Here is a 24,813-nt window from a genome sequence, read left to right as displayed (position 1 = left end):
GCTGAATTTGAACCTAATCACTGTTACGATAACAAAAGAAAATCAAGTATCTTGAGGATGTTATCTTCCTACAGAATAGAAAAGAAGTCTTCAGAAAAATAATAGAACATTCTGACATGTCTATTTTCAGCGCTCAACACATTTATTTAGCCCTGCTAAATAAATTTAGCATGGTACCCGGCACTATTCTGTACACTGTGGGTGGCTCTGGAAGCAGATGGCTATGACCTTATGGAATTTAAGTTTGGAGATTTGAGTGGTTGAGTATTAAGTGTAGTGACTCTTTCGTATATGGGGCTAATTTTAGTATGTTGAGCTAATTTTCCCCCGCTCGAACCCCTCAAAATGTTGTGGGTTTTTTTTTTTTTTTTTGGTTTCTGAATATCTGTCCCTATTTTAAAAACGTTTTTTAAAAGCTTTTTTAAAAAAAAACAGGAAATCTATTCATGAGTTTCAACATTTTAAAATTTTATACTCCATCAGCTGCTGGTTTTAATGCTTCCTTATATTCTTCCAGAGATATTTTATTAAGTTTATAGACAATAAAACTAATTAAGCATCATGTGTGGAAAACAGCATATGTACTTTTTTTTTTTTAAGTTCACCACAAAAATACACAAAAAGAAAAATGGTCCTTATTTTAGGCACCCTATTGTCTGTAAGTGAGAAACAAAAGACTGCAAGATGTATTCTTTGTTTAAATAGATCATAGGCAGACATTCAGGAAGCTAATTTTCATTTAAAAGCTCAACTATTTTTTTTTTTAATTTTGAAGCATTTTTAAATCTAGGTGCAAGGAATTTTATGGGACAAAGGCGCCGGGGAGCTTTGCTTCCGGAGTCAAGGGATGGTGGCAGTACAGAATTCTCAGATAGGCTGGTAGAATACCTGTCGTTCCCTTGCTTAAAGCTTTTCAGTGACTTTTCCTTATCTTGAGGCTCAAGTTGAAGGTCTTTTTTTTTTTGTGGCCGCACCCCGCGGCCTGCGGGATATTAGTTCCCCGACCAGGGATCGAACCCCCACCGCCACCCCTACCCCGCTTTCGGCAGTGAAAGCGCAGAATCGTCACCAACCACTAGACAGCCAGGGAACTCCCAAATGCAGCATAACCTCTGTGACTCGACTTCCCCTCCTCCCCTGCCCCATCTCTCTACCCTCATTTCTTCTTCCCTGACACCTCATACTTCATGTTCCGGCACCTACTTGGTCCTGCACACTTCTGCGATTTTCACTTAAGTTTTTTCTGGTGGCTTTTTATGATGTCTTCTCTGGGCCACCCTTCCTATCATCTCTATCTGACTAATCCCATTCATCCTTTGTAACCCACCTTGGATGTCACCTCCTTCAGAAGCCATCCCTGATAACCCACCTCCCACATGGTTGGTACTCCAGCTCTGGGTTCTCCTATACTCCCTGACACTGCTACCAGCATTGAATTATAATTACCTGCTAAGTGAAAATTTCCCCTGCCCTTCCTCCTCAGTGTTTGGGTTCCTTAAGGGTGAGAAATGTGACATCCATTTTTATCTTCCCAGTCACTCCCCCGACACTACGACCTATCACTGTGCCTGACTTGAAGATACTGGGTACAGTGCTGGATGCTTGTGGGTTGGGTCTGGGGAGGGGCTGGTTGGTGATGAGAAGATCAGAGGGTGGTGTCCCCTACCTGGGGTGGGTAGGGTGGAGGTCATTTTTGACAGAATTAGAGAAACAGTGGGTAAGTTACTGATTGAAGGTCCAATTCCATAATAGCTAGGCCAACAAATGATACCAGTAAAGATAAAGATATCCAATACCTTGTAGAATTAGCAAAGAGTTCCAGTTGGAATGTTAAGAGGGCAGAATCCTTCCTTAGAAAATCTGGTTCCCAGGTAGCCAACCTGGAAACAGGTTGGCCCATCATGCCGTCAATTCTGATGGCCAGAGAAAGCAGTGGTACCCTATGTGGACGCCTCCAGTTAGTTTCTGTCTTACCTGCACCTGGTTTGAGATTCTCCCACAACTTGGCACTTACCCAACCCTGCTGTTTGTCCCATTCCTGGCCTACTCTCGGTTCCTGCGGTGGGCTGCTTCTGCTTGAATTTGACCTAGAGTGCCCCTTAGCTACTGGCTTGGGAAAAAAAACGTGAGCTAAGGAAATGAAAGGTTAAGGAAAGATAACAAAAGAAAGAAACTTGAGAAACATTTCTCCAGGTGTAGCTCTCAGCAAATGTAAACACTGAGTTATTTGGAAGGTATGTGTTTACGGAAAGGTTACCAGGGGCTTAAATCTGGGTGGGGCTGGACCAGCCCCAGGCTTTTTCAAAGTATGCATTGTGTTCTCTGTACGTCAGCCTAAATTTAGAGTTCAGGTTCTAGCACCACAAAGGATGCATTCAGTTACGCTGATTTTACCAGTGACAAAGAATTATGACCATTGATGGGCTGGTAGAATCATGTTTTAATGAACATCATTAGAACATTCAGGTTTATAATAAAGTTATTATTGGGGGGGCCGGATGATAATCCACACTGGCACTTATTGTGTCGATATGGAGATAAATTCAGATTGAAGGAGAAATTACACAAAACAGACACTTCCTTGGGTTCCTATCCATTGAACAGAGTTTTTGAATGACATCATTTTTGTATGGCCAGATAACATTAAATACACATAATAAATTTGGACATGATTTTCAAAATATTGTATTAGTGATGTGGGCTCGTTTGGCTTCTTTTGCCTCCTTGGTAAGTGCTCTAGGCAGTTCTTGGGGCAGTAATTTGGGTGAGGTCATAGGGCAAGGTTTATAATCTACAAGGTATCCTGGCTCTTGAGAACCTAGATGCCATGCTCCTTGTAGAGAAACCATAGGCAGGTTACAGAGTATTTACTTAATTAAACTATACTGAAGCTAGAGCTATTTGAAAGCTCATTTATAATGCCTCTGGACCTTGGCTGTGCTGTATAATACTTGGATCATCTTCTTCATTGGGGAATCTGTGCCCAAATATTTTTTGCCCCTGCTACCCTGTGAAGGAAATAATGTGGAAATACTGCTCTTAATTAGCATTTAACCCCTAATCCCTAGAACAACATTATGCAAGACAAGAAAATTTGGATTATAGTATATGTGCACATTTAATTAAGTACAAATACCAATACAATTGGTAAATATCCAGTAAGCTGAACTTAGCATGAATTTAATTCTTGCAGAAAGGATTAATGTATTGATAGGTACTGCTTTAGAACTGGCAAGGCCATTTTTCCAGCTTTCATTCCACCTCCAGTTATTTTCTACCAACTGTCTGAAACTAATCTTTTCTAGAAGCATCAAGGTTTTACTTTTTTTTTTAACAAAGCATAGTATTGCATTTCAATGACTCTTTTTTTTTTTTGGCCACACCATGCTGCATGTGGGATCTTAGATCCCCAACCAGGACTTGAACCTGTGCCCCCCACAGTGGAAGCATGGAGTCCTAACCACTGGACTGCCAGGGAATTCCCTCAATGATTCTTTGAAACAGTAAAAATATTAGTTGCATATCAAAGTCATAATAGATATATAATCAGTGTCTCCATGATTTCGTTATCATCTGTATCTCTGCTTTCTCTGAACCACGGCAACAGAATCTCCTGATATCCCCCCTGGAGTCCACATGATACTATGAAAAGGCTTTGGAACCAGATAAGTGTAGTTTAAGTCTTGGCTCCCATTACCTGCTAACTATGTGATTCTGGTCTTAGTCTACGCCGAGTCTCAGTTTACCCATCTGTGATGATGGAAATAATAAATAGTATTTAGTTTAAGGAGAAGTTATGAATATTAAATAAGATAATGTATGTAGTGCAGTGGTTACCAGAAAGAGCATGCTTTAGAATCCACTGTAGGGCCTGTTAAAACACAGATTGCTGGGCCCCAGCCCCAGGGTTTCTGATTCAGCAGGACAGAAGCAGGCCCCAGAATTTGTAGTTCTAACAAGTTACCAGGGGATAACCTTGCTAGAAGTCCACCTTGAGAACCGCTGGCACAGACCATCTTTTACAGATTGGCACGTTCACAGATTTGCAGCAAATGATGGTTCCGTTTATTTCCATCTCCTTAACTGAGAAAAAAGGCAGCCGCTCGTACAAACGAAAGTGAATTTGTATAAGGCAAAGCTTTACAGTGTTGGTTGCTTATGGAGGGTACTGTTAAAGTGCTGTGCAAATGACTGATGCTTGGGAAGGACTCGTATTGAAGAAATATCCCGGGCTTTGGAGTGAGACAAACCTGATGATGAATTTTGGCTCTGCCCTTATTAGCTTTGTGACCTTGTGCACCCAAACCTTAAGCTCCTCATCTGAGCAGTCACAATAAGATGGCTACTTAGTAAAATTGTTTTGAGAATTGAATGAAAATATTGGGAGTAAAGTGAGAGGTGAAGTGTTTTTCTAGTTATTAATATGGTCTAGAATTCCTAAACCCAAGAGATTCTCAAGGAAGGTGTTAAGTAAAACCCATTTAAATGTCTTTTCATACAAAAGGACGTCTGCATCATGGCTCCACAACCATGTAAAACTAGATGTAAATACACCCAAAGAGGAATAGGAGGAAGTATAAGAAAATTTAAGCAGTTTAACATGTTGGGATGAGTACTTATTTTTTATAGTTTTGATTTCCCTTAATGTTATTGGTGTAAATTCTGAGTACTGAAAAACCTCACTTGGGTTTTACAATAATACTGTGAAGTATGTTCTCATATCCATGAAAAGAGTGTTTCCTTAAAAATGCAAAGGACGAGTGTCTTCAGGACTCTATTTTTGAGATCACATCACATGAAAGGAGCAGGAGTTGGGATTAATAGGATTGTTTTATTTTCTTAAACCTTACCATGTACAGATATCTGTTTGGAATAAATGTAATTTCTTGGAAAAGGAAATCAACATAGCCAAGACTTGAAAGAAATTAGAGAGTTTTTTCACAATCATTCTGTACAGGTTTCTGCTGACTCAACCACATCCTTCCCATTTCAATGTTCAGCTTCCTCGATGTTAAAACAAATGTCGCCCCTCCTAGCTACTTACACAGGGATAATTTTAAAACTCTATTATGAAATTTACAAACACACAACAGAATGGAGAATGATACAGTAATCCTCATGTGCCCATCAGCCAGTTTCAACAACCATCAACATACTACACACACTAAAAGCAAGAAAACTTAAAATGTATGACATCACTGAGTTGACTCTAATTTTCAGAAATGAGTAACTTCCTTTTTGTCAAAAGAAATGCAAAATTCCAATATTCCAGGCTAAGGCTTTCTATATATCCCATAACAACGATTTGCTGCAAAGTGAAAACCTTTTTAACCCAAATTTTCGGACATATTATATCAACCATACTGAGTTTTCTTCTTCCTTTTTTATTTTTATTTATTTATTTTGGCCACACTGCACAGCTTGCAGGATCTTAGTTCCCTGACCAGGGATTGAACCCGGGCCCCGGCCGTGAAAGCTCCGAGTCCTAACCACTGGACTGCCAAGGAATTCCCTCTTCTTCCTTTTTTAAATGGACAAAACTGAATCTATAAGCACAAGTTCTTCAAGCATTAGAGGCAATAATGCTTGTTAAGATGTTCATTTTCTTGACCTTCCTCTTCCTGCAGGGAACGTGAGAGGAGTGTTGTTACTAAGAGTAAGACTTGATTAGTGTGCAGTGTTTAGAGGTACTTTTTTCCATCTCTTCTAGCGTCTGAATATTCTGCTTCCTCTATATAGGAAAAAACAAAAGACAAATTGACAGTCTTATTATTTTATGAGTCTCCTGTATGTTTGACTTTGGAATTGACTTGAAGATATTTTGCCAAATTTCAGCCAAATCTTAATGTATTTACTGTTACCAGATGTTCTCATGGGCCTCTGTTGGGTTCAATCGCCTTGTTAATTTTTTATGTATATAATGTAATCTGAGATTGAAGGTTTCTCTGGTCTTACAGGGCAGTGTGGAGGGAAGAAAATGGACTCTGGCCTCCTGGCCTTGTCAGCTAACAGCTTGTCTGACACTGGACAAACTGTTAACCAACCTTGGCCTCAATTAGTTTGGGTTTTAGGACTTAAAGTTTAGAAGGAATTTCTAGCTCCAGCCACTGGACCCTGTAAGAGGGGCCAGTGACCTAGATATTAGATATGCACACGACAGAATTATTTTCTAGGTTCTAGGCTCTGCCCTTAATTAGCTGTTTGACCTTGGGCATGTCACTTAACCTCTCTGGGCCTCAGCTTCCCCCTCTGTAAAATGAGGAATTTGAGCTAGGTAGTGAGAAGGTGCCCATTGAATGTCATTTTGGTGATAGGTTTTCTTTCTCTTCTTTTTTTTTTGTAAGTGGATGATTCTGGAAGGAGTAGAAACTCAGAATGCCTACTTCAAAATAACAAAATGATTTTGTGAAGTGGATGAGTAATTTCATACTAGAGTTGGAAAGGATAATCTCATCATTTAAGATTAGAGAAACCAAGCCCAGGAAGGTGAAGTGATTTCTTTGGGTCACATGATTTAGCAGCTGATCTGAGTCACGAAGGTGGGACTTGTAAGTCATAATAAAATAGACTTTATATATTTAGTGCTTCTCACAATTTCTCTCTGAAATACCCTAGGTTCTGGAGGAAAAGGGCAGTAAGTACATTTTGGTATGTATGTTGTCTAATACTGAACGATGGGTTTTAATGACAGGATTCCATAAAAAGTGTTCAGAATTCATTTTTTAAAAGATAGTGAATATTACTATTTCTCAAATGAAAAATTCTCTGGGTATACTACAAAATAGAATTTTTAAATTTATCCATTTACCATGAAGGAGATCCATTCTATTATACATTGTTGCTAAATCTGAAACAGCCCCCCTTTTTGTTTTTAAATTTATAGGCAGTAAAATTCATTCTTTTTGGTGTCCAGTCCCTTGCGTTTTGGCGTTGGCATAGAGTCGTGCATTCACTACCACGATCGAGAACAATCCCATCACCTCCAAAAATTCCCTCACGGTGCTTCTTGTAATCAACCCCTGCCCCCAATCCAAACCCTTGGCAAATCCTGACCTGTTCTCCATCCCTATGGTTTTGCCTTTTCCAGAATGTGGTAAAAATGGAATCATAGAATATGATGCCTTTGGGGTCTGGAAAAGCAGCTTCTTATTCTTCCTTTCTTTTACTGTAATGACTTCATTTTGCATGTTCCAAGGTGAATATAATGGTTTCTTATAGATCCTCTGGCAGGTATCTGTTGAGTGTTGGTTCCATTTGGCAAACTTTTCTTTTCCCATGTTATATATTTATTTATTATTTTCTGTAAATAATAGAAATAAAAAATAAATAATAATTTGACCTCTTATTATTTAAAAAAAAAAAGTAGGGTCATTTTTAGTAATACTATTCATTTGGGGTGATAAAGTAAATACAGAGAATTTCCTGGTGGTCCAGTGGTTAGGACTCTGTGATCTCATTCCTGAGGGCCTGGGTTCAATCCCTGGCTGGGGAACTAAGATCCCACAAGCTGTACAGCGCAGCCAAAAAAAAAAGTAAATACAGCATGTAGTTATATCATTATTAAGCTTGAATCTGGTATGCTTTTGTTACCTTTGATTTGACAGTATCTGTGATTCAGAATAAATAATAGGAACATCGTGAAGTTAATTGGAGAAGGGGGGCAAGGAACTGAAGGGGCCAACATTTCTTTGAAGTCTCATGTTTTGTTTTACAAATTTATGTAAATATCACATTCCCACCTACTCTATAACTTTCTTAAACGTTTCATTGAAATATAATATTATACATACAGAAAACCGCACATATCAGAATTGAAATCACTGAATTTTCAAACTGATCCTCACCTGAGTAACCAGAACAAAAACCCACGTTAGGGCTTCCCTGGTGGCGCAGTGGTTGAGAATCCGCCTGCCAATGCAGGGGACACGGGTTCGAGCCCTGGTCTGGGAAGATCCCACATGCAGCGGAGCAGCTGGGCCCGTGAGCCACAACTACTGAGCCTGCGCGTCTGGAGCCTGTGCTCCACAACAAGAGAGGCCGCGATAGTGAGAGGCCCGCGCACCGTGATGAAGAGTGGCCCCCGCTTGCCACAGCTAGAGAAAGCCCTCGCACAGAAATGAAGACCCAACACAGCCATAAATTAAAAAAAAAAAAAAAATTAATTAATTAATAAAATTAAAAAAAAAATTGGGTTGGCCAAAATTTGCCTTTGGTTTAAAAAAAAAAAAAAAAAAACCCACGTTACTACAAGTACTCCAGGAACCCCACTCTGCTCCCTTCCAGAAGTGATGATCATCTCGACCCCCTCAATCAGGTCTGCTGCTTTTGTGTCGTCCTAGGGCTTCTAATTGTAGCCTAGTGCTTTTCATGCAAATGTTCAGGTTAAATAGATGTTTCAAGAAGAAATGCTTGGGCTGTAGTGTGACTTCCTGTGTTTCTAAAAACTGCTGGAAACTCCATGGGGTCGGGGGTGAGGAGTAGGGGTGGGGTGGGAGACCCACATACACCAGGCACATCCTAGGACACTTGCTCCCATGTTTCTTCTCTTTTTAAAGTTTTTTTTCCCTTTTTTTAAAAGATGTTTCTCACATTTGCAGAAGAGTATAAACAGAAGGGCTTCTGCTGCTCTGTATAAAAGATTAGGCTTGTTATAGATAGGCACTTAGTTCCCAGAATTAGCAACCTATATATATATATACCCCAGTGCATGCAGCAACAAGTGGAATTTACCACTGACCTTCAGATCCTTTGGACCTGTCTTGGGTTGTCAACGGGGGTTAAAATTAGACAAGAGTCCTAAGCAATGGTGATTTTTATTTGGCTGCTTTTACATGGAATTGGAGGGAATGTTTTATAACTTGGGAGTGAATTCTTTTTTTTTTTTAATTTTTGGCTGCGTTGTGTCTTCGTTGCTGTGTGCAGGCTTTCTCTGGTTCCGGCGAGCAGGGGCTTCTCTTCGTTGCGGTGCACGGGCTTCTCATTGCGGTGGCTTCTCTTGTTGTGGAACACGGGCTCTAGGCGCGCGGGCTTCAGTAGTTGTGGCACACGGGCTTAGTTGCTCCGCAGCATGTGAGATCTTCGTGGACCAGGGCTCAAACCTTTGTCCCCTGCATTGGCAGGCGGATTCTTAACCACTGCGCCACCAGGGAAGTCCGGGAGTGAATTCTTGATTTACATCCAACTGGGTGTAACCTGGCACCTTGTTTTGAAGGTGAGGAGGTCACTGCGTGCAGGGCAAGATGAAAATTTGTCTAATGGATTCATTAAGGACCTTTTGCCCAGGCAGGAAACACAGCAGTACTGGGCATGTTGTGTTCTATTGATTCCTATAAGGAACGACCCGGCCATGAAATTGCTTTGCGTAATGTAGTGAGAAGGGCAATCAATACTGTAGATACTTTTATTTGAAACAGTCACATAAAATCTAGGAAATGCCGCTTCAAATGCATATACCTAATTTAAGCTATGAACAAACACATCTAAACAAATAGATCACAGAGAAAACTTATTACTTGATGTTCACATGATGCAAATAACAAAAGCTTAGGTCCTAAGGAAACAGGTTTTTGGACTGATAAACCTATAAAAGTGGTAAACATGTACATAACGTATGCCCAAACTCATTTAAGGAAACTCAACCCATACATCTTAATGGTAAAGGCCACTTGTAAAACGTTATTTGCCATCTATATTTGGTATAGTTTAATCAACTAGTTAACAGCTATGTCATAGTCTTAAGGTGACATGGAAGTATTTATCTGTACAAAAAATGCTTTATGAAATGATGTTTTCTTAATGATGGTTACTTGTAAATGTAAGATTTTGTAGTGTTTTGGGTCTTTTTTTTTTACTTTCATTTTTGTTCTGTGTACTTTTATGAGTCATTTGAATCCATTTGAGTAAAGTGTTCGATTTTTCACAAATTATAGAATAATATTTTTAAGAAAAAAAAAAGTAAAGATTCATACGGTAAATGCGCCAGGATGCTTAACACTATCTAATTTGGGGGAGTGGGGAAAAAAAATTGGTCTCTTCTCTGAACTTTTCTGTATTTTTGAAATCTTCAAAACTTACAAATAAAGTTGCTTTATTTGGTGAAAAATAAAATCTCTCCTTACCAAGGCATAATGTTTGGTGTTTTAGAAGCTGAAAAGTATTATCCCTATAAAGGGATGCTCAATGAAATAGTCTTTGAAAAGCAGGGATTCTCAACCGTGGTATATTACACACTTCACGACAACTCCATGAGGTGTAGGGACTGTTTTGATCCTTGTTTACAGTTAGGGAAACCCAGGAACAGAGAGGTTAGGTAACCTGTCAGTGGTCCCACAGTTACTCATTGGCCAAGCAGGCACTTGAACCCAGGCAATATAGTTTCAGAGTCTCTCCTTTTAATTACTATATTAAATTGCCTCTCAAATAAGAATTTACAAAGAACTTCCTTAAGACAAATTTCAGTACATTAAACTGTCAAAGGGTATGCACGTTTTTTAAGGATTTTGGTACAAAGTGTCATACTGCTTTTCCAAAAATTGGTCCAGTTTGTACTCCCCCTGGCAGTTCTGAAACCCCTATTTCCCTACACCCTCTCCAGCACTGGGTATTAACATTTTGTAAATCTTTGCCAGTGTGCTACATATAAAATGAGGAGAGGGGCAGGGAAAATATAGGAAATCTATGTACCTTCCACTCAGTTTTGCTGTGAACCTAAAGCTGCTCTAAAAAAAAAAAAAAAGTCTACTAAAAAATTATTTTTTTAGGAGAAGAGGCTATTTTAGGATTTAAACTTTACTAACTTTAGTTTCTAACAAGTATGAGCTTGTTTTCTTTTTTCTTTTTTTAAAAACTGAGACATAATTGACATACAACGTTAGTTTCGGGTGTACAACATAATGATATTTGTACATACTGTGAAGTGATGATCACAATAAGTCTAGTTAATATCTGTCACCACCACCATAGTTACACATTTTTCTTTCCTTATGATGAGAACTTTTAAGATTCTCTCCTAGCAACTTCCAAATATGCAGTACAGTATTAATAACTACAGTCACCATGCGGTACATTACAGCCCCATGACTTACTTTGAGCTTGTTTTCTTAGATATTTGCATAAGCCAGGGTATAAAGAACTACGTGAAAATGGAAGACCGATTTGGGAATTCCCAAAAGGATGGCAGGACAGCTGGGTGCGTGGATAGTGATGAAAGATGACGTGGGCAGCGTTGAGAGGTGAGGTGTGGAAACCCAGTGTTTCAGACTACACGTCGACAGGGCCAGGCAGACAATGTGAGCCAGTGAAGCAAGGTGGGCAGCAGGGCAGCAGGAGGGCTCCAGGCTGGATAAAGTTCTAGTGAATTGTGGGCAAGGGACTGACAGTCCAGACTTTCAGGGGAAATCTTATTTATTTTTTTCCCACTCTTCTACCCCCCTTCTATGGGGGTCAAACCAAACAGGCCTCCTACCAATCAGATGTGGTTTCTGGGCTGCCTATCTGCTATGTGTAGTCTGGGGACATAACTGCAAAAATCCTTTTGTGCCATGGTCAGCATTTTGGTATCTCCCTGGTGTGAATGTGACCTAGAGCAGTGAACTGCTGGACCCAGCCAGGTTCATGGTTCTGAAGAGCTAGCTGGGGAATTGATTAGTGACAGTCTGAAGCAAAAGAAAAAAGTGCCAGTTTATACTCAAGTTTTTAAGGGAAGAGATAACTTTAAACTGGGTCCCGGGAAGCGGAAGCAGCAATGTAAAACGAGAAATGGGGTGAGGAGTCAGAATTCTAGTAAGAGGTGGAATGGACACCAGCAGAAGGGGTTTGGGATGGTAAGTCTGAATTTGCTTTCTTTTGTCGGAGGGTGAGTGGTTGGTGGATAGGCATCTCAAAGTGGCTTGAAGAAGCAGACACAGGGCAAACGGTTCAAAGTGATCCCACATCCCCCAAATAGGAAGGTAATAGGGTCAACGCTAATTATAGAAAAAGCCATTTGCTGGTATTGCCAACAAATTGGGCAGACTGGAGGCAGAGAGACTGGTTTGTAGGCAATTGAAGTAGTCTTGGTGAGCGAAGATGTCAAGCACCTGAACTAGGGCAGCGCCCGCAAAGGAAAATGATGCTATGAAAAGCCAGGTAAGGCTTGAAGAACGGCCGGTAGATTAGAAATCAGTTGGGACTCAACTGAAAACCAGTTCGTTGTTAACTGGACTTATGGTGGTGATCATTTTGCAATATATACAAGTATCAAATCATTATACTGTACACCTGAAACTAATATAATGTTATATGGCAATTATACCTCTATTTATAAAGAAAAAAGAAACTCTGAGACTAGAACCCAACAGTCTTTATTTTAAGCACTCCAGAAAGTTTTGATATATTCTGAAGTTTGAAAACATGACTTCAAATTCTGTCTTTCTTCCTTTCTTCCTCTTCTTCCTTCTTTCCTTCCCTTTTTGCTCAACAATGTCCAGAGTATTTGCTAGTTATCTGGCCACTTGTCTGAGGATGGATCTATCTATCAAAGACATTATGGTATTTCTGGAATGCCTGATAAAAGTCTGACATGAGAGTACTTCCCTCCTGTTCATGCCAGAAGTCAGCCCTGCCTGACACAGCTCCCCCATCGGATACTCTTACCACTCAGAGTGAATGGTTTGCCAACCAACAGTGGGCAGACGCTACAATGTGAGTTTTTTCTTCCAGGTGCTTTCATGAACCTTGAAATAAAAGACCCACTCCTTTAACTGTGGCCACTCAGTCTCAAACTTTCATGAGACATCATCATCATGAATTTGCTAATTGTCTCATACTTGACTCACAAAACTTCACAGTCTCAAGAAAACAGAATAACTTGAGGAAAGTTACAGAGAAAAAAGAATGATCAGGGTTCCTGAAACAGTACTAGAGAAATAATGATACAGAACAGTGCATATAAATGAACCCAATTGCTCTTCATGTCAGTATTTCTTTTCTACATTGAATTAGCATAATTTTGCACTAAAGACAAGCAAATCAGATGAAAGGAAACTTATTTCGCTTTGGCATATTAAAAAGTACAATGTGTACCCACACAGACCAAACTCTTCAAAAAAGTACAGAGAGAAGATGCTGAAAGACAAATTATTTATCCAAGTTTATTCTCAGAGAGCTAGAGTTCAGAAACTTGCTCTGTGCCCCTGGAAGCAATACTTTGTAGAAGAGAAATCGTTCTGAAAGTTTGGTTTTTTAAAATTCTTTTCATTCTCTGTTAACATAATTGCAGGGCAGCCACGGGGAGGGGTGAAGCTCTGGGTCCTTCTCAGATCCTCAAGCCATTTTTACCTCCAAACAATGACTGTGGGGTTGCTTCCTAGGCAACACTTTGAGCTCATCACACTCTCCCCATCAGTCAAGATCCGTCTCAAATTCTACCCGTCTACTTTTTTTTTTTTTTTTAATATTTATTTATTTGGCTGCGCCGGGTCTTAGTTGCAGCACGCGGATCTAGTTTCCTGACCAGGGATCAAACCTGGGCCCCCTGCATTGGGAGCGCGGAGTCCTAACCACTGGACCACTGGAGAAGTCCCTACCCATCTACCTTTTGGTTTTCTTTTTTTTAAATTTATTTAATTTATTTATTTATTTTTGGCTGTGTTGGGTCTTTGTTGCTGTGCACCGACTCTCTCTGGTTGCAGCGAGCGGGGGCTACTCTTCGTTGCGGTGCGCAGGCTTCTCATTGCGGTGGCTTCTCTTGTTGTGGAGCATGGGCTCTAGGCCCGTGGGCTTCCATAGTTGTGGCATGTGGGCTCAGTAGTTGTGGCTCACGGGCTCTAGAGCGCGGGCTCAGTAGTTGTGGTGCACGGGCTTAGTTGCTCCGCGGCATGTGGGATCTTCCCGGACCAGGGCTAAAAACCTGGTGTCCCCTGCATTGGCAGGCGGATTCTTAACCACTGTGCCACCAGGGAAGCCCCATAGTAGATGTTTTTACGGGAGTAAAAGGAGCAACTGGACGTTGACACAAGTAATGGGATCAGTAGCTTTGGGGTTTCTATGTATGTTTTAACCTAAGACAGATTGAACTACTTACTGAATAGTGGGCACACTGTATATTCAGGCTATTCAATCTTTCGCTTGCCATTATCTCCTCAAGATAATAACCAAGGGATACCTACAAAGTATTCGAATAGAGCTGTCACCAGAGTCTTGCTGAGTGTTTGATCTCTCCCTAAACTAGTTGTGCAAGGCAGGACAGATGTGGAGAATCGATGATTGGTGGCCACCTAGGCAGTTGCTGTAGGGCAAACTGAAATGGGTTGGCCCTTGCTAAGAGGGTAAAAGAAATATTTTCCAATACTAAGAAGTAGGACGTTATTATACCTTCAAGTATGGTGGCCTACTGGGAAGCCAAGGTAGCAACCGGACATGTCTGGTCCACACACAGCTAAGCGGTCCTCACCATCAGCACTAAAGCCTAAAGCGATGGCACATCCCTTGCGTGCCACACTCGTCCATTCCTTTAACGTTGATCAGTATCTCCAAATGCTGGGCCAAATGCTGTGAAGTCAAAGGCACCGTGACAACTGGCCCTCCACTCAACTCAGCTTTTCCCAACAACAGGTGGGCTGATTGTCTTCAAGGAGGTGATCTTGAGGTTCAAATGCATAAACAGTTGACCCTTGAACAACGCAGAGGTCAGGGGGGCAGACTCCCGAAAATCCGAGTATAACTTATAGTTGGCCCTCTGTATCCAGGTTTCCTGTGTGTCTAAGTTTCCTCTGTATCTGAGGTTCCCCTGTATCCAAGGTTACTCTGAATCCAAGGTTCTGCATCCATGGATTCAACCAACCTCCTATTGCAAAAGACTGTAGTATTTACTACTGAAAAAAATCCACATATGAATGGACCCTCGCAGTTCAAACCTGCGTTGTTCAGGGGTCAACTGTATTCTCAGCAGAGGGCACTAGGATGTAAGTACCAGATTCCTTCATAAGAGCAGAATTTGAGTGAGAATAGGAGGATGAGAAGCTACCTGGAAACCTGATGAAGGCTGAGGGGAGGACTTCCAGGAGGGGAGGAAATGAAGCTGAGTCCTTGGCAGTGTCGACTATAGCCCAGGCTTGTGCACAGGAATCTTCTGGGGACCTTGTGAAGATGCTGATTCTGGTGCAGGAGGTCTGGGCGGGGCCCGAGAGGCTACATTTCTAACAAACTTCCAGGTGATATTGAAGCTCTCACTCCAAGAACCACATTTCAGAAGCAAGGGTCTATGCCCATTCCTGCCGGATATGGCTGTGCCTCACGGGTTCTTTGCAAAAAAACCAAAAAGCAACAACAAAAAAAACCAAAGTAGAATTCAACGTTGTCTGTGTTTGTCCCTCTCCCTACTTCTGCTCTTACAAGTGTCATTTTTTTTTAATTTTATTTATTTATTTATGGCTGTGTTGGGTCTTCGTTTCTGTGCGAGGGCTTTCTCTAGTTGCGGCGAGAGGGGGCCACTCTTCATTGCGGTGCGCGGGCCTCTCACTATCGTGGCCTCTCTTGTTGGGAGCACAGCCTCCAGACGCGCAGGCTCAGCAGTTGTGGCTCACGGGCCCAGTTGCTCCGCGGCATGTGGGATCTTCCCAGACCAGGGCTCGAACCTGTGTCCCCTGCATTGGCAGGCGGATCCTTAACCACTGCGCCACCAGGGAAGTCCTACTCTATGTGATTAAATGGACCCTTCAATCTCTGTGACCCATCCAAAATTTATTGCGATGGAGAGGGTTATTGGAGATAGCACAGTGTTTCTCAAACAGGGAAATTTTGCACCACCAGGGGACATTCGGCAGTATCTGAAGATATTTTTGATTGTCACAACTGGGGGGATGGGTATTACTGGCATCAGGTGGGTGGAGTCCAGAGATGCTGCTAAACACCACACAATGCAAAGGAAGATTCTACAACAAGGAGTTGTCCAGCTTACATTGTCGATAGTGCCAACATGGAAAAGCCCTGGTTTAGCAAAATGGCAGCCTAATGCCCTCCTCTCCTCTCCCTTTTAAAGGCTTTTTACAGTTCAAAGGTGAGTTAAATATTAATTGATAATGCATCAGCAAGTAAACTTTTGGTCAAAAGAACAACTGAAAGAAATAGAGAAGATGGGTAGATCAGTGCACACCAGTCTAGGAAAAACTCAAAGCTCAAAACCCATTGCTTGGGCTTCCCTGGTGGCACAGTGGTTGAGAATCCACCTGCCAATGCAGAGGACATGGGTTCGAGCCCTGGTCTGGGAAGATCCCACATGCCACGGAGCAACTAAGCCTGTGTGCCACAACTACTGAGCCTGTGCTCTAGAGCCTGCGAGCCACAGCTACTGAGCCCACGTGCTGCAACTACTGAAGCCCGCATGCCTAGAGCCGGTGCTCTGCAACAAGAGAAGCCACTGCAATGAGAAGCCTGCACACTGCAGTGAAGAGTAGCCCCCGCTCGCCTCAACTAGAGAAAGCCCGCGCACAGCAACGAAGACCCAACACAGACATAAATAAATAAATTAAAAAAAAAAACAAAAACCATTGCTTGGGGGCTCATCATCTTTATTGGATGATCAGGAATTGTGTCTTGTTAATTATACTCTCCCTTACTGCCCAGCACAATGGTTGGCAACACCAAATGCTCAACAAGAACTTTAACATATAAAAAGGATATTGTGTTAAAAGATTGCTTGAGTTCCATATGTCTAATATTGCAAACTTCATATAGGAGCGACCCTGGAATCTCTCTCACTTATTAGCACTAAGGACATAGAGTGGCCTGTTTCCTGAGCTTTCACTTTAAGATAGATGTTATCTGGGAAGTCCTAAAAATTTTTGATAATAGCACTATTTACAATAGCCAAGACATGGAAGCAACCTAAATGTTCATCGACAGAGGAATGGGTAAAGAAGACTTGCTTGGTACATATATACAATGGAATATTACTTAGCCATAAAAAAGAATGAAATAATGCCATTTGCAGCAACATGAGTGGAGTTAGAGATTATCATACTAAGTGAAGCAAGTCAGACAGAGAAAGACAAATATCATATGATATCACTTATATGTGGAATCTAATTTTAAAAATGTACAAATGAACTTATTTACAAAACAGAAACAGACTCACAGATCTCAAAATTAAACTTATGGTTACCAAAGGGGAAACATGGGGGGAAGTGATATATTAGGAGACTGAGATTAACGTACACACACTACTATATATTAAATAACTAATAAGGACCTACTGTATATCACAGGGAATTCTACTCCATATTCTGTAATAACCTATATGGGGAAAGAATCTGAAAAAGAATGGAAATATATATCTGATTCACTTTGCTGTACCTGAAACTAACACAACATTGTAAATCAACTATACTCCAAAAAAATTTTTTTAAAAAGTAAATTTGCTTATTTTTTTAAAATAATATTTATTATTATTATTATTATTATTATCATTATTGGCTGCATTGGGTCTTCTTTGCTGCACGCGGGCTTTCTCTAGTTGTGGCGAGCAGGGGCTACTCTTCGTTGCTGTGCGCGGGCTTCTCATTGCGGTGGCTTCTCTTGTTGTGGAGTACAGGTTGTAGGCGCACAGGCTTCAGTAGTTGTGGCACAGGGGCTCAGTAGTTGTGGCGCACGGGCTTAGTTGCTCTGTGGAATGTGGGATCTTCCCGGGCCAGGTCTCAAACCCGTGTCTCCTGCATTGGCAGGTGGATTCTTAACCACTGAACCACCAGGGAAGTCTCTTAAAAAGTAAATTTAATTAAAAGGCATTGAGACCAAAAATCTCCATCTTCTTCATCTGCATTATGTTTTCATGCAATGGCATTTCTTGCAGGCTTGGGCACAAATTATGAAAAAAAAAATAGATTGTTTTTACTGGTGGCAAGGGTAGATCCATAACTACCAACTATTCGCACCACAAGCCTGTGGGGTTTTGTACCAATGATGAAAAATCTGAAATGAAAGATAATATACTGGGAGAAAATAAGCATGACGTGGAAGCTTAACTGATGAAATTGACACCTTTCTCTCTTGGTTCTTATTTTGCTTTTCTTCTTTATCAACATTGCAGGTGTTCCTGGCTCCATGCCAAACGCATCGTGGGCCGGGAACCTCAGAGCTGTAAAGTGGTTTGACATGGAAGATAAACACGGAGGCTGCCACGGTGAGGCATTCATTTGAAACTGTGAGGTCACACTGCTTGTTGGTGTTGGCATGAAGGTTGTGGAATACAGGGGTTCTCACAGAGAGCCCTGCTGGTTCGTTTAGACCAATCTGTGAATTATTATTATTATTTTTTTAAACATCTTTATTGGAGTATAATTGCTTTACAATGGTGTGTTAGTTTCTGCTTTATAACAAAGTGAATCAGTTATACATATACATATGTTCCCATATCTCTTCCCTCTTGCATCTCCCTCCCTCCCAACCTCCCCATCCCACCCCTCTAGGTGGTCACAAAGCACCAAGCTGATCTCCCTGTGCTATGCGGCTGCTTCCCACTAGCTAGCTATTTTACATTTGGTAGTGTATATATGTCCATGACACTCTCTCACCCTGTCACATCTCACCCCTCCCCCTCCCCATATCCTCAAGTCCATGCTCTAGTAGATCTGTGTCTTTATTCCCATCTTGCCACTAGGTTCTTCATGACCTTTTTTTTTTTTTTCCTTAGATTCCATATATATGTGTTAGCATACTGTATTTGTTTTTCTCTTTCTGACTTACTTCACTCTGTATGACAGACTCTAACTCCATCCACCTCATTACAAATACCTCCATTTCATTTCTTTTTATGGCTGAGTAATATTCCATTGTATACATGTGCCACATCTTCTTTATCCATTCATCCGATGATGGACACTTAGGTTGCTTCCATGTCCTGGCTATTGTAAATAGAGCTGCAATGAACATTTTGGTACATGACTCTTTTTGAACTATAGTTTTCTCAGGGTATATGCCCAGTAGTGGGATTGCTGGGTCATATGGTAGTTCTATTTGTAGTTTTTTAAGGAACCTCCATACTGTTCTCCATAGTGGCTGTATCAATTTACATTCCCACCAACAGTGCAAGAGTGTTCCCTTTCCTCCACACCCTCTCCAGCATTTATTGTTTCTAGATTTTTTGATGATGGCCATTCTGACAGGTGTGAGATGATATCTCATTGTAGTTTTGATTTGCATTTCTCTAATGATTAATGATGTTGAGCATTCTTTCATGTGTTAGACCAATCTGTGAATTATTAAACAGAGTAGCAAGAGGCTTCAAGACACCATCTTTGAAAAGTAAATCTAGGTATCTTAAAGACATTCTCCAGCTTATAATTACCTAGGGAGATGTAGAGGTAGGTTCAAATTATAATGGTGCTTTCTTCTCGCTAGTTTCTGCCTTTTCCTTATTATTCGTTCCTCTTTCTAATCCTTTGGGCGTGCAGCGGTTAGGAGGAGAAAGTGGTCAGGATGAGAAGTGACGTCACATTCTTACCACTGACCCCCTTCCCTCCCCTCAGCCTCTGCTCGCCCCACAGATGGGTTTCCAGGTGGCTTGGAGGTGTTTGCTACAGCTCTGGCATGATGGCAGGTGACAGCAACAAGAGAGGTTTCCCCCCCAAATGGATAAGAACGAGAAAACAAGTAGTTTTCATTTCTACAGAACCTTGTAAAGAAGGCCTTTTATCAGTCCTGGTTTATGTTCAAACTCTTGCCTGGTACAGAGTGGGCATGTGTATTTGTTGACTAGGATTCACATAACAAAGTACCATAGACTTGAGTGTTTTAAACCACAGAAATTTGTTTCCTCACAGTTCTGGAGTCTGGAAGTCCGAGATCAACGTGTCAGCAGGTTTGGTTTCTTCTGAGGCCTCTCTTTGGCTTGTAGATGGCCGTCTTCTCCCTGTGTCCTCACATGACTTACCCTCTGTGTATGTCTCTGTCCTAATCTCTTCTTATAAGGACACCAGTCATATTGGATTAGGGCTCATTCACATGACCTCATTTTAACTTAATTACTTCTTTAAAGGCCCTACATCTAACACAGTTACAGTCTGAGGCGCTGGAAGGTTAGGACTTCAAGATATGAATCTGGGGGAAATACAATTCAGCCCATAAGAACAGGCAATAAATATATATACAGTGAATGAGTGATTGAGCGAATGGATGAGTGAATGAATAGGAAGTTTTGCCCTGTTCTCCCCATGGTAACAAAGTTTGGCCTCCTCCCCTCTTGCACTCAGTCTACGGCTCTATCCTCAGCCCATCTTATCTACGCCTAACATTTCAGATGAAAACCTCCAAGCTGCTGCTTCTCTACATCTCTCCATTACGCTCACCCTCCTTCCGGCGTCTGTCTCTCGGGGGTCCCCTTCCATTATAGATGGCAGCATCTTTACCTCAATCAGCCCGCACGTTCCCCGGAGGACAGCTCATTGCCGCCTGCCTGCATTCGCATCGTGGCCTGCCCTCCTAGTGGGGGGAGGAGGATGGAGAGGAGGGTACTTTGCGGTTTGATCTCCTGGGTCTTCCTTAGAAGATGGACCATCTCCATCAGTCCAGGGTCCCAATATTTGGGAGAGGTTGCCTTCTCCACTTGCTTCTATGACCCCTATCACCTTCCCTTTAGAACCACTGTGGTCATCCTTTGATCTGCTTCTCCACCTCTTCTCCAGCTGTGGACTCCAACATCCACAGCAGGAACCCACGTGATGTGATTCCTTTGCATCTCTCGCCCTCCCCACCCCCGCCGAAGCTCCTGTCCACTGTGTTTCAGCCACACCCACAACCCACCCAAGTAGAGCTTTACCTTCAGTCTCCTTGTCATCACCTGTATCCGGGACCTACCTCAGGAGAGAGGGTATAGACAAGTCAGGTTTGCATTTTTATAGGGACCTTTACTGATCACGTGACAGGTAGGGGCCATGAAAATAGCCCCTAGCCAGGAACCTACACAGGGTGCGATGTTTGGGTAGCCCACGCCCCTTTCAAACAAATGTCTCATTTTTTCTTCTCTTAGTATCTGTTATGCCATCTGAAAGCCTTACAGCGTTCATAGCATAAAAAATGTTTGTCCCCAGACCACTATACAGGGAAAAGAAAAAGACATAGTCCAGAGGAAATAAAACATTATGCCAAACGAGCAAGTCAGTAATACAATCTGGACCTTTTCCCCTTGGCTGTGAGGAATAGGATTTGTTCCAAACCTGTGAGTGTACCCACTTTACAAACTCTCTCAGCATTTCAAATCACAGAGTACCATTCTAAACCTGTGGTCTTGAACTTGGAGCTCCCATCTCTGATTACAGTCTCTTTGTCAGCCTATTAGTCTCCTTCACCAACTTACATATTATGTATTTTACTGCCTTTCTCCCCAGAACAGAATAGAAGCCCCAACAGGGCTGGGATTTTTGACCAAGTTGTTCATTGCTGTATCCCCACATCTGAAATATGTTGTTGTTGTTTTAAATGTGTTTGCTTTTTTAAAATTGGAATTTCCAGAGGTTCGACTTTCCTCCTCCTACTAGTTTCTTTCTGAGGACCCCTTGTCCAGCCTCTGTACTGTATCAGCTGTTGTGTGCTGTTCTTGCTAACATTATAGGTTCCCTTGCCATTTGATCCTACAAGGCTGATTCCTACACATAATCATTACCGTCGTCTGCTGTTTGCCATTTGTGGTTCCTGAAGCAGGACATTGCTGAAGAATGTCACAGAACTGCCCTAAATTCACCCACTGTCTACCTTCAGCTAGACCCTCTGGCTGCCTACTTATTCTTTTATTTACGTCACTATTGTCCTGGTACTCTTCCCGGTGTACACCTTTTGAGCTTTTCTGCCCACCTTTAAGCTCCCAATCTTATGTTAAAACAGCCTTTCTACTCTCAAAAGGGGATCATTTTAACTTTAGGAAGAACTTTGAAGACATTTGATTAAAATCTCCTTATCAATTCCTTTGTCATGTCATCCCTTTCTGCCATCTTAGAGCATTTTAGACCCGTTCTCTCATTGGTGCTTCCTGTTTCAAGAGGAAAAGTTACCTATCCTCACAACCAGGGTCGCCATCTGGTCTCAGTTGTGTGTGGATCCCCCTAAGTTATCCCATTGCTCTCTTGCATTCTCAGTGTCTCCCTCTCTGCTGGTTCTTTTCCTAAGCAAAGGTGTACTTACTGCCTCTATCCTGAAGACCAAGCTATCTAGGCACCCTCTACTTGATCCAGCCTGAAATCTTCTCTCCTGTTCACTGCCATTTCTTAAGCATGGGTGTGCTGCCCACGTACCGAGTTCTTCCCACCCACTACCCGGTTATTCTTTAACTTCCTTAAACTCTGGCTTTTTTCTCCAGTGATTTTCTCTGTCTACTGAACTTCCTTCCAGCCACATTGAGTTAATCACCAAGTCCTGTCAGTCCTTCTGTGCTCTGCCTCTAATAGCCTTCTTTTCCACTCATGGCAACCATTAACTTTGAACAAACTCTCTGGTTTACACAATTACTGTAGTCTCTTGATTGGTTCCTAATGCACCCTGCAAAGCTCTGCAAAATTAATCTTGCTAAAATCTATTTCATCATTTGATTCTTCTATTCAAAAAAATTCTCAAGGGACTTCCCTGGTGGCACAGTGGTTAAGAATCCACCTGCCAGTGCAGGGGACACAGGTTCGAGCCCTGGTCCAGGAAGATCCCACATGCCGCGGAGCAACTAGGCCCGTGCACCGCAACTACTGAGCCTGAACTCTAGAGCCCACAAGCCACAACTACTGAAGCCCGCATGCAACAAATACTGAAGACTGCGCTCCTAGAACCCATGCTCTGCAACAAGAGAAGCCACTGCAATGAGAAGCCCACGCACCACAACGAAGAGTAGCCCCTGTTTGCCGCAACTAGAGAAAGCCCGCGCGCAGCAATGAAGGCCCAACGCAGCCAAAAATAAATTTTAAAAAAAAACCAACTTCTCCAGCCCTTTCATAAGAAAGGGATAAAAAGACCCAACCCTTTATGGGATAAAAGAGGCCCAACTTTCATCTATTTTAAGTCAGTCAACCATAGTAGTTCTACCATATGCAAACAAACGCTGGAAAGAGTACCAGCTTCCTACAACTTCCTTGTTTTTAACCTGTTCCCCAACAAACTCTATTCTAGCAGAAAATTCTCATCTCTACATTTTCCAGAGGTGTTTTCCCGCCTGATGCTTTCCCATCCATCCCCCTGATGCTTCCCAATTCTACCCACCCGTGAACTCTCCACTCATCCTTCTCTACCCTTTTATTCACCAACTATTACTTTAACACCTAATATTTACCAGGCACTGTTCCAGATGCAGGGGACACAGAAGTGAACACAATGGTCCCAAATTCCAGCTCTTCAGGAGCTTACATTCTAGTCTGGGGAGAAAGACAGTAAAGAAACAAACACGTTTGTTGGTAATAAGTGCCACAAGGAAAATGAATCAGGGAAGAAGGGAAGGAGGTCAGAGACAGCCTCATGAGAAGATGACCTTGAAGCAGAGACCTGGGTGGTGCCCGAGGGAGCCTTGAGGCTGTCTGGTAGAAGGACGTGGTCCAGGGAAGAAAGAGCAAACACGGATGGATGCCTGGGGGTGCTTGGGACCAGCAAGGAGGCCAGTGTGGCTGATGTGAATGTGGAAGGGCTGTTAAAGGTTATAACTGAATGAGTAAGTGGTGGGGGGTGAGTCCGGGTGATGAGGGGCCAGACTCTGAGGAGTCTTGAATGCCATTGGGAGGAATTTGGCTTTTACTGCAAATGAGATGAAAAGCCATTAGAGGGTTTTGAGCAGCAGAGACATCTTCTGCTTACATTTAAAACAATCAGTCTGGCTGTTGTGCTGGGAATGTACTAACAGGCAAAAATGGAGGCGCTGGAAACCAGTTATTGTAACAATTCAGACAGGAAGATGGAGGCGGCTTGGACTAGGATGCAGGTGGTGAAAAGTGGTCAAATTCTATTAGTATTTTGAAGGTTGAGCTGACAGGATTGCTACCAGATTGGATGTGGGGTGTGAAAATAAGGGGGAGAAGTGCCCAGGGCACTGAAGAATAGACTTGCTATGGATTACGATGGGGAAGACTTGGAGAGGATTAAGGACTTCAGACCTGACCTATGGGTGAGGTTTATTACTCCCCTAAGAGGAGAGATAAAGCAGGCACTTGGCTAGACCAGGCTGGAGCTCAGAGAAGAGGCCTGACCAATACAGCCCATAAAGACTTCTCCCATGTCTACACTTCTAGAACTTCTCATCCATGAAATCCAAAGTTCATGATATAGTCCGTGAACGGCCTTGTGATGCCTGTTGTGTTACTTCTTTGTATTATTTAACTCTCATTTTCTTCAAATGCATGTTTGTACCTCTTTCTCCCCGTAGAAAGTTTAACTTCCTCATGGGCTGGGCCAGCACAGCGCTGTTTCATCACAATCGCGTAGCCCTTGACACAGTGCTAGACACACAGCAGTCAGGCCGTAACCCTACCATTTTGCAAGCTCACTACCCCTGACTCAAAAAGGTCATGAAGAACCTAGTGGCAAGATGGGAATAAAGACACAGACCTACTAGAGAATGGACTTGAGGATATGGGGAGGGGGAAGGGAAAGCTGGGACGAAGTGAGAGAGTGGCATGGACAGATATACACTACCAAATGTAAAATAGCTAGCTAGTGGGAAGCAGCCGCATAGCACAGGGAGATCAGCCTGGTGGTTTGTGACCACCTAGAGGGGTGGGATAGGGAGGGTGGGAGGGAGGGAGATGCAAGAGGGAAGAGATATGGGAACATATGTGTATGTATAAATGATTCACTTTGTTATAAAGCAGAAACTAACAC

At 42.2% G+C, this 24,813-nt stretch overlaps 2 protein-coding genes across 4 annotated transcripts in view; one reads left to right on the top strand and one right to left on the bottom strand.

Moving 5' to 3' along the window:
- LOC309608220 (uncharacterized protein C6orf52) overlaps positions 1-24,813 on the bottom strand; it is a 391,220-nt gene that overhangs the window by 330,561 nt on the left and 35,846 nt on the right. The gene's annotated exons all lie outside the window — the stretch shown is intronic.
- The window catches only part of LOC309608210 (N-acetyllactosaminide beta-1,6-N-acetylglucosaminyl-transferase), an 87,497-nt gene that overhangs the window by 60,186 nt on the left and 2,498 nt on the right, over positions 1-24,813 (top strand). For all 3 annotated transcript variants that reach the window (XM_082347765.1, XM_082347766.1, XM_082347764.1), the window contains exon 2: positions 18,065-18,157. In XM_082347765.1, the coding sequence (XP_082203891.1) occupies positions 18,065-18,157 (93 nt within the window). The remainder of the gene's footprint in view (positions 1-18,064; positions 18,158-24,813) is intronic.

This window comes from Balaenoptera borealis (genome assembly GCF_965194805.1).
Source record: "Balaenoptera borealis genome assembly, chromosome: 12".
NCBI lineage: Eukaryota > Metazoa > Chordata > Mammalia > Artiodactyla > Balaenopteridae > Balaenoptera > Balaenoptera borealis.
Note: the sequence above shows the minus strand (reverse complement) of the source record. Positions and strands in the feature narration are given on the sequence as shown.